The 10,627-nt window shown below is 39.6% G+C and overlaps 1 protein-coding gene across 1 annotated transcript; it reads right to left on the bottom strand.

Moving 5' to 3' along the window:
- Positions 1-3,623: 3,623 nt before the first annotated feature.
- On the bottom strand, positions 3,624-4,709 carry ccr6b (chemokine (C-C motif) receptor 6b; the record flags this gene model as incomplete). The annotated part of the gene is made up of 1 exon (XM_083997643.1): positions 3,624-4,709. The coding sequence occupies one exon, from the start codon at positions 4,707-4,709 to the stop codon at positions 3,624-3,626; it is 1,086 nt and encodes a 361-aa protein (XP_083853769.1).
- Positions 4,710-10,627: the final 5,918 nt, after the last annotated feature.

Here is a 10,627-nt window from a genome sequence, read left to right as displayed (position 1 = left end):
TTGTCATCATCTTAGCATGCTAATGTTAACATGATGTAACATGCTAACATGTAACACAAAATCCAGCTGAACCTGACAGCAATGCCTTTATCAGTGTGATGAACTAACAGCAGATGAAGATGAAGTTATTACACTTCATCCTCCTCTGGATTTCAGGACATCTGACCATTATTATGTTTCACCAAAGTTACAAACCAACCACAAACAACAGAACACAGTCCACAGATGCTGTGGAGTTAAGAACTGAACGATGAACACGAGCAATTTCAGACTATCACACACCCCCATTCCAAATTGAGATACTTGTCTCAAATTTGACTTTTGTTTCATTTGTGACTTTTTTTCTTTTATCACACTTTCAACCAGATTAACCACTGAAAATTTCCAGCTCAGAAGTTTGCTGGTTTTATCTGGATCCCTGTGTTAGGGTGTCATATTTATGACGTATCATCTGAACACGCTGGGTGGGGAAGGCCGTGCTGCAGTGTGTCACAATGTGCTGCTACACTTCGTCTGATGTCTTATCAGGGCAAAGAAGTTCAGTATCGTTATCTACTGTTTTCTGGTCAAATATGCACTGATCATGATGAAAAGATAATTAGAATTAGAACTAGTTTACTAATCTTTTTCCAATTTCACATAATATATTTGCTATATTTAAATATTTTATGTACTATTTGATTAAAAAAGTATACATTTTACATGATTTATAAAATGATTAAGATTTTATATACTTTAACTTTTTTGCTTATTAAAGCAGAAGTAAGCGGAATGTTTGTGTTAATATAGCCTAAGTCTTAAATAGTTCTATCTTCCGACAGCAATCACTTCTATAGAGTGTTTGGTCTGAAACACGGGTCTGTCAGTCACTCTGCTCTGCTGTAAGCCGAGGAGAAAACTTTCCTTGTATCCTACAACCTTTATCCAATGAGGAGAGAGAACGGCATAAAGGGGCAGTCCTCTCTGTGTGTGCAGCCAAGGGATGCGCGTGAATGTGGTGACATAGGGACGAGGGCGGGGACTGCTAACTCCATCAGCTGACAGGAAGTTAGCAAAACCACCGGATCGCTTACTTCTGCTTTAACTTTATCGCTCACAGTAATCAGACTCAAATTTCCTAACATCTAATTCCCAGAAAATTACTAAAATTAATTTTCTGATTAATCGGGTTAAAGAAAATTCATTTCAACACATACACACATGTGCAGACAATATGGTAGTCACCAGCTTTACTTACAGTATATCACATTCAATACAAAATGTCAAAACTTTAAAAATGCATAACTGTATAGGCTACATGGTTCTATGTGACAACACAGCAAGATCAACAACATGAGGAATTTTGCTGTCTTGTACAAAAATTAAAAAAAAAGGAGCAAACATCATAGAAATGTAAGAAAACAGGATGCTGTCAATATACAAGAGAACAAAATCAGTCATTTCAGTTGTATCTATATCTTTATATCTATCTATATAGTAGGCTATATATTACATGTGTGTGTGTAACCTGAATCTATAACTTGCCGAGCAAATGGGACCACACAGAAGAACAAACAGGACTGTACATTAAACTTTTTGTTTTGTTTTGTAATTTAAATTTTCTTTTTTTCTTTTTTTTAAAGAATATGTTTTATGTGATAGTGGGTTGGATTTTATGTAGCTATGTACCTGACTTATGGGTAACACTATTAAGCATTAGTTAAGCATTAAATACTGAATTCATCATTAACACATGAATAACCATTAGTATGTAGTTTATAAACACAGTTAAAAATGTTCTACTCATCATTGATAAGCACTACCTGTATTTATAAACTACATGCTAATCTATTCATGCGTTATAAATGAAGAATTCAGTATTTATTAATGCTTAATAATGTGTACTTCTTATAAAGGGTTACCAACTTACAACACACTGCTACCCTCAGATGATAAGGCTTAATGCTAATATATACAACACAATTTGAATTCTATGATATTTACTTTTTCCACATTTGGATGACATCAATTACAGCTCTTTTTCATTGAAGTTCTTTCCATACAGAACCCATGGCTATGTGCTATATGTTTTATCTGGACTCTTGAATAAAATGGAATCATCAATCATTAATGTCATTAGTTATACCTCTGCTGTATGCTCCCTCTGTGTTTGAACTTTTTAGATTTTTTTTAAAATCCCACTTCATTATACAAATAAATGTCAGTTTAATCTAAAATGTAAAATATTTTTGACAATATATTTTGCTTGTCAGTTTCAAAAACAGCTATACATTGTTTTCTGCCAGAGCTGCATTGTGTGTGAGAAAATTATGTGGGTGCAACATGAAAACAGATGTCACAGTTTATGGTTGTGGCTGATTGATGCTTATCTGTGGCCTGTTTTAAGAACTCTCTCTGAATCATTCAGTTATTTCCCACAGCTTCATGGCATGACTGAGTCAGAGAATACATCAGCCACAACATTAAAACCAGGCACCTACACAGTGGATGTTGATAGATATAGCCTACAGTTGGTGGAAGGAGCCCCTGAAATATTATCATTGTTAAAGGGATAGTTCACCCAAAATTCAAATTTCACTCATTATCTACTCACCCTCATGTTGACTAAGAGCTGTGAAAATTTTCAGAGTCCTCCGTGGCTTTTCTGACTTACGGGGGGGTCCGCGCAGCAGTATTTGTCCATATAATGGTTGTCAATGGATACCAACTTTCTTCGTCCAAAAAGACACACCAAAAAACATCCAAATACCTCCATGCTGCTCGTATGTAATGTCCCTCTTGTATTGAAGCCCCGACATGAGAAATCGTTCCGCCGGTCAGTGCAAATCACGCGAGATCACTTACATAGAGTGTTTGGACCGAAACACGAGTCTCTCAGTCACTCTGCTCTGCTCTGAGCCGAGGAGAAAACTTTTCTCGTATCCTACAAGTTTTATCCAATGAGGAGAGAGAACGGCATGAAGGGCTGTGTGTGCAGCCAAGGGATGCGCGTGAATGTGGTGACGTAGGGACGAGGACCAATAGATCCATGACGAGGGCGGGGGCTGCTAACGCCATCGGCTGACAAGAAGTTATGGTGCGTTCAAGGCAACCCGTAACTCGTGTTTTTCCGACCTGTGAAGTCGTACCAGTTCCATCTGGTACGACTTCACGGGTCGGAAGTTAGAGTGGCCGTTATAGTGCACTTTCACAGGTAAAACAGGTCGGAAAAACACGAGTGGGTTGCCTGGAACGCTACAAAGTCGTAAGTCGTGACGTGAAGCTGTAATTTACGGTTTCAAAAGCCTGCCTGGAAAGCAGCATTAGCCAAAACGACCGGATCGCTTACTTCTGCTTTAAAATATAGACTTATTTAATTTTTTTCAGAACAATTTCTCATGTCAGGGCTTCAATACAAGAGGGACATTACACACGAGCAGTATGGAGGTATTTGGATGTTTTTTGGTGTGTCTTTTTGGAAGAAGAAAGTTGGTATCCATTGACAACCATTATATGGACAAATACTGCGGACCCCCCCGTAACTTCTCACAGCTCTTAGTCGACATGAGGGTGAGTAGATAATGAGTGATATTTGAATTTTGGGTGAACTATCCCTTTAACTTTCCTTTTTAAAAGCTACATTATCATGCGCTGAAGGATGACATGTTGTTGGAACCATCCGAGGGCTTGAAGCTTGAGATGCAAATATCAGATGTTCCCCGTGAGGAGCGAGCAGAGTAGATGTACTTTTTGCTGAAGCACCACAGGTCCAACATGATTTGCTTGAAGTGGCTCCTGAACTTCACCCCGACGAAGGCGTAGAGGACGGGGTTCAGACAGCAGTGCAGGTAGGCTATGCACCTGGAAATGGCCAGAACTTGGAGTTTAATCTTCTCGGCCGCACAATCCCTCAACGTAAACAGAGAGCGGGTGTGTATGAGCAGGGCGACGTTGTAGGGAAGGTGACACACGATGAAAACCACCACGACTGCGAACACCACGCGGACGGCCTTGTGCCTCTGGCTGCTCTGAGCTCTCAGCAAGGTGCCGATGATGCTGGAGTAGCAGAAGCCCATCACCAGCAGAGGCAGCAGGAAGCCGATGGCCATCTGAAGGCTGGGGACCAACACCTTAATCAGCCCGGCCGTCTCGCTCCTGCTAAAAGACATCTGGCACATCACAGAGACGGCGTCCGAGCCTAGGATGATCTCTTCAAAGCGTTTGGTGTAGATGAGTGTGGGCAGAGTTAACGCCAAAGCAAACACCCAAACGCCCGAGCAGATCAGGCGGCTGTAGACCAGAGCACGAGAACGAGTCCCGAAGGATCTCCTAGCCCGAACTATGGCGATGTAACGGTCGCCGCTAATGCAGGCGAGCAGGAGCATGCCGCTGTAGAGGTTGATGCTGTAGGCTGACCGCAGGATCTTGCAAGCCATGTCGCCCATTAACCAATCATACTGCTCGTTGTATGTGATGAACGGCAGGGCCACCACAAAGATCAGGTCTGCCACGGCCACGTTGAAGAGGTAGACGTCCGTCATGGTCTTGGTTCTCTTGTAGAATATATAGGTGACGATGACAAGGCCGTTGCCGACCAGGCCGAAGGCGCAGATGAAAGCGTGGATGTAAGTCTGGATGATGACGTCGTTGGGGTTCGGGTCCAGGTTGCAGAGTTCGTCTTCGTCAAAGATGTCTGAGTCATTGTAATCATACCCTGATGTCACGTTCATGTTTTAATCTGGTGAAGAAAAGATTAAGCAGATCATCATTGTAATATACTCATAAATAGATACACCCTTTTTTTCTTTCTCTCTTTTCTTTTACCATAAACTTTTTTTTTTATTATTTCTTTTGATGTTTTTCACTTTAAAGGGACAACGAGGAGTTTCTATTTGGTTATAAAAAGTCTCATATTCATGTGGATGAATCTACGTTACCCACACTTGTTAATGGGCCCATTTTCGATAAATCTATGGTTTTGTCTCTATCGTTATTTTGTTATTATTAGTGGTGGTGGAAATGCTGGTCGAGCCGACCAGCGTTTCTTTACTTTCGGTTTCATGGGGAGTCATGAGAATAACGCCGCTGAATCGCCGTTTATGGTCGGAACTACGACGGTATGTGATCGTCTTTGAACCTCTGACTTTAATTCTTCGGTGCACGCGGAGGCTCATAAATGTAGTGTGAAAATGCTTCGCTCAATGAATGAACTACATGTAAAAAATAAAAAAAATAAAAGAATTCTGCATGTGCCACTAAGCACTCTTGTTTAACATGTTGCTATACCTGCCTACTACCTCTGTACTCTTACTTCACTTTTACTGTACCACAACGGGCATCAACATAGAGTCCAAACAGCAACAGTGGGGAAGTACACAGTGGTCAACTTCAGAGTCAGATACAGCGGAGAAAATCAGAATGGGACACGTCAACAGTCCTGCATGGTGAGCGTGCATGGTGGCCAACTGGCCATGGTGGTTGAGTGCATTACTCATTGTTGATTCAGGTCTGTCTAAAGCTTTCTGTAAGTTCTCCTTGGCTCTGGGACAACTCTTCTCAGTATTCTTGTCACTCTGTCTGAAATCTTACAAGAGCACCTGGTCGTGACTGCTTTATAGTGAAATTACTGTATGTTATTTCACTTCCAGCCCCGATGCTGTCAGTATTTTATCTTTGCTTTGACCCATCATCATCAGATGCTTCTTCTGTGACACCTTGGTGATGACAAACCTTTTTATAGGCATCAATTAGGACTAGGGAGGTATTAAACGCCACAATTAAAGCCCTTTGAGACAAACTGTTTGTAAAAACGGGCTATACAAATAAAATTGCCTTGCCAATTAATTAATCGTAAAGATTCCTAAATACTGTTACTTTCCAAAAAAAGATTAGTTCTGAACCATATTGGTAGATGTGCGCAAAAATAAAGGTAAATGCACTGATACTGGTCCATTTAACTAACGTAACATGTAGGAATTTAAATGTTAGCGTGCCATTTTTAATTTAAAAAAACAAACAAAACAAAACAAGAAACGATTACGTAAACATTTGGTAAAGATAACAATTAATGACCTGAATATTTTAAACATTGCCCCTGGGGGATTAATAATTGGTCATATATTAAAGCAGAAGTAAGCGGAATGTTTGTGTTAATATAAGTCTAAAATAGTTCTATCTTCCGACAGCAATCACTTCTATAGAGTGTTTGGTCTGAAACACGGGTCTGTCAGTCACTCTGCTCTGCTGTAAGCCCAGGAGAAAAATGTCCTTGTATCCTACAACGTACCAGGTGACATCCCTAATTAGGACTAAAGCAGCTGATGTTAATGATCACTGATACACTGTAGGAGACAGGAGGACTTTCTAAATACTGACAGATTCCATTGCTTTCTTTTCTTTCAATCATGTTCTTCATTTGTTAAATATGTATTCCCTGTGCCATTTCACTTTATTAATTTATGGACATATGTTATGATTTCTTTGTATGTGTGGGTGACTTGGGTTGTTACCGACATCTGGTGAAAATTTCATGTCAACAGCCCCATTAGACATGTATTTACTGAGAAAAATGTTGACGCGCTCAGTGTTTTCCCCCGCTGTATATCACTAAATCACATCTATAAATGGGCTTTCATGCATTCTTTTAAATTAACATGCAGCATTTGCTGTTGCAGGACAAGCTAGGACTTACTGTGACCCCTTTATAAACAATCTACATTATCATAATTTATTATGTTTTGTATGGATATTTTGAACATTGACACACTGAGATGACCTCAGTGCTGAATTTAGAATACTGTAAAATCAAAAACTAAGAAAAGCACCAGTAGAACTATTTAACATCTGTGCTTTTTTTAAACTATAGTTAAGAAAAGATACTTTAAATTCAGGTCTTTCACCTGTTATGGTATGAAATATTTCTATGTTTCAAATAAAAAGTTAAAAGTATATAAATGCCTATTGGTAGAGGGTTTATAAATTGTAACTTATTGCTCTATTAATCATTAATAATTAATCATTGATGTATTTTCTTCTTAACAGAACAGATCAGTAATGAAATCCCCACTCTTATCTATTATAAACCTCTTTTTGATTGAAAATTATAAGATCTCCAAACAAAGAAGACTGGGCAAAACAGCTTTTTTATATTTGCAGTGTAAATGCCAGTGTTCTAGTTCAGCTCTTCCTGTTCGTGAATGACCCAATTCTAGTCATTAGGAGAATGCACGGCATGGTTCGTGCTGGTGGCTGCACTCAGTGCTTTGACGCTTTCAGGAGCTGATAAGATCTTATCAGCTCAGAAGATCTGAGATGTTTCACTGAGAATCAGCAGGGAGGTGGCTGACAAGTAACAAAATCACAGGACGCCCAAAAGACCTGCAGCTGATGTAAAACTATTTTTTGTTTTATTAATACACTGTTCAAAAAAATAAAGGGAACACTTAAACAACACATTGTAACTCCAAGTATATCACACCCGTGTGAAATCAACCTGGGGTGATAATTTTGATTTACATTGATCATTTTTATGTCATTTTGTTCTCAACACACTCTACTATATATTGAATAACGACTTTAAACTGCAATATTTCATTAATTGAGATCTAAGATGTGTTGTTTAAGTGTTCCCTTTATTTTTTTGAGCAGTGTATGTCAAAATTGATTAAATTAACTAATCAAAATTCGAGACTAGCAGAGTAATAAACACATATCCCACTGACATCCCTCTTACAAAAATAACAGCATGAGAAACTTCTTCAAAAACCTGATAAAGAGACGGCTTCAGAACTTTCACTTCTCAAATGAATAAAGCCAAAGTGTATACTTATAGAAACACTCAGGGGTTTTGCACATACATGTTTGGTTAGATAATCAATCAGGAAAGCAGTGAGACCTTAATAGATTATTCTAGAGTTTGTACCCGAGATATTATTTCGGTCTTTTACATAGGTGGCAGTTCTGTAAAACTTTTCCACTTCATTCTCTCTGTGTGACTTTCATTTAAACCATCAGAGTGAATGAGACTTTACTGTTTAAAAACTAGTGAAAGTAGATTTCAATCTTTAAAATTCAGAATATTCCCCATGTCAAAATATCATAATTTGAATGTTAGGTTTAGATACTGTAAATATATTATGTATTTTGAAATTTGTAAGTATATTATCTAATGATAAACACACACATTTTAACGCTCTGAAGTTTTTGTTTTGTTTGATTTTTGTCAGAAGACACTAACCTTAGAGAATGGTTTTATCTTCTGGATGTGATGGTGCCGGTTCCTCCTCAGGTAGAGCTTCACCTTGGTCCCAGCTGTGTGTGAAGAAAGAGCTCCGAGCAGAGGCTGCCAGTCGCTGACACTGTGCGCTTTAACAAATATCAAAAGAAGAACAAAGCCAAAACCACCTCTGCTGCTGTGTACTGAGTACAGTGTTTGACTGAGCTTCCTGCTTTTGATCTTTAACTCATCTGTTACTGTCACCTTCACACTCACATCTTTCTTATCTGATGGTTCCACTCTAAATAACACTTTGCGTATGTTTACAGGAACCCCCTTGTGTAGCCTACCTATGTGCCAGATTCGTTTGCTTTGATCTACTGCAAAACTGCTTAATTTGCCTCTTTTCCACCCATCAGCTGCCCCCACAAGGCTCACGTTTCAAGACCAAGGATTTGATTTTGTGAGCAACTAACCTACTTCAAGTGGATTTCTGGCTTTTTTTAAGTCATACAGAAGCAATATAGTTAAACTGAACTGAATGGCATCAGTGAAATGTGATATTGTGTTTACCAAATTAAAACAAGTATAATGCCACCCTCTCTAACCCTAACCTGCTTTCTGTCTTTGAACTGATTCACACATATGCAACTTTCCACCCACAGAAACCACATTATGTCATGCCCTCAATCATCAGCAGCCTCAGCAATATAGCTATAGGCCTATATACACATATACATGCATATACTGTATATCTGCATTTGGTTGTACGTGACCACTTCACTAAAAAGAGAAAGTAAGTCAGAAAAACAGAGGAACAAAGTTTAACAACTCAATAACCCAGACTCTGGTTGCTTTTCCCCAGTGCGGCCAGCAGATAGAGCTGTTATTTTAGTCTACACCAGTGGGCTGTCAGAGTTAGACCTGTCAGACAAAATACTGCCTCTGATATATCATTTTCAAATCCTCACTTCCATTATGATTGAAAGGTGAAACAGTCTCAACTGAGCTTTTGTTTGTTTGTCCTAATGAGATTCATTTAAAATCTGCACCTAGCCTAATTTGTAGGGGGAGAAATGTTTAAAGCATGAATGTGTTTAATTAGCCTACAATTACTTTCAAATGCCACTGAAACATAGCCTACAGTATAATATATAGGCCTACTAGCCTAGCTATATAAAAAAGGCAGCTCTGTCATTAAGAATAAAACCCTAATAGCCTAATCATTTATCTTTATACTGAAACCTTCAGTATCACTTGACTTGTCTCAAACTTAGAGAAAATCATCACCACATTTCATGCTGAACAACTCACCAGTTACAGTTGTGACGAGTGGCCAAACATGGAAAATTACATTAAACCAGAAAAAGTTGGTGAGTATTTTACAGTCAGAATGCGTTAGTTTAGACCCAATAAACAAACAAATAGATAAACGACTCCACATCTGGTCAGTTCTTTTAAGAAAATAAAACCGACCAACGAACTGCCTAATTATAATTGGGGGTGGGCTGCTGGACTTTAACTCATGACCTCAGCACAGACACACACTGGCTGTGTGATTTGAATTGTCTGATGTAAATGTAAGTTTCTTCAAAATAATAATAGACTAGCCTACATACAAATGTTGTGTCGCGCCATCTATTTTATTTTGAAGGGCACAATCGGAAGTGCAATTGTATTTTCCGGCTAACTTGACACAGTTACACCTCCTTCACCTGTTGAGCGCGTAATGCATGCAGGGCAGGCAGAGCAACAACAGCAGCAGGTAGAGTCACAGTCAGTCAGTCAGTCTCCTCCAGCAGCAGCAGCAGCAGGTCCTCATGCCTCCTATCTGACTCTGAACCTCCTCCACAGACATCATGAGTAAGTCCAGCAAGCTGAAGGTCAAGAAGCTGTTCAAGTTCAAATCACCTGAGAAGGAGAACAAGGAGCTGAGCCGGTCCGAGTCCCGGTCCGAGTCCCTCAGAGATGGACCTCCGACCAGCAGCCCCGGTCCCGGAGACCGGTCTGAGCCGCCGAGCCCCGGTCCCGGTCCCGGTCCCCTCCGGCCAGGAGACAGCGCCACGCTGCCCGCTGATGCTCTACCTAAAGAGAAGAAGAAAAATAAACTTTTTAACTCCTTCAAACTGAAACGGAAGAAATCCAAGAGCAAAGCAGAAGGAGACGAGGTGTTCTTCCCTGACTCCAGGTCTGAGATGAGCAGCTTCGGCAGCCAGATGTAAGAACACTGCATCCTTCTCCTTCTCCTTCTCCTTCTTCTCATCTGCTTCTATCAGCTTCTCAGGTGATGGGTTTGGGTTTAGCAGGCTATTGTAGCTATATCATATTTATTTATTAGTTTGTTTTTTATTATCACTGACACTGACATAAAGTAACCAAACAAACAGATCTAGGCAACAAGCTAAGATCCTTTTATTAGAAGTTCCCACACCT

Source organism: Trachurus trachurus (assembly GCF_905171665.1).
Source record: "Trachurus trachurus genome assembly, chromosome: 22".
Taxonomy (NCBI): domain Eukaryota; kingdom Metazoa; phylum Chordata; class Actinopteri; order Carangiformes; family Carangidae; genus Trachurus; species Trachurus trachurus.
The sequence above is the reverse complement of the archived record's forward strand: the minus strand, read 5'-3'. Positions and strand labels throughout refer to the sequence as shown.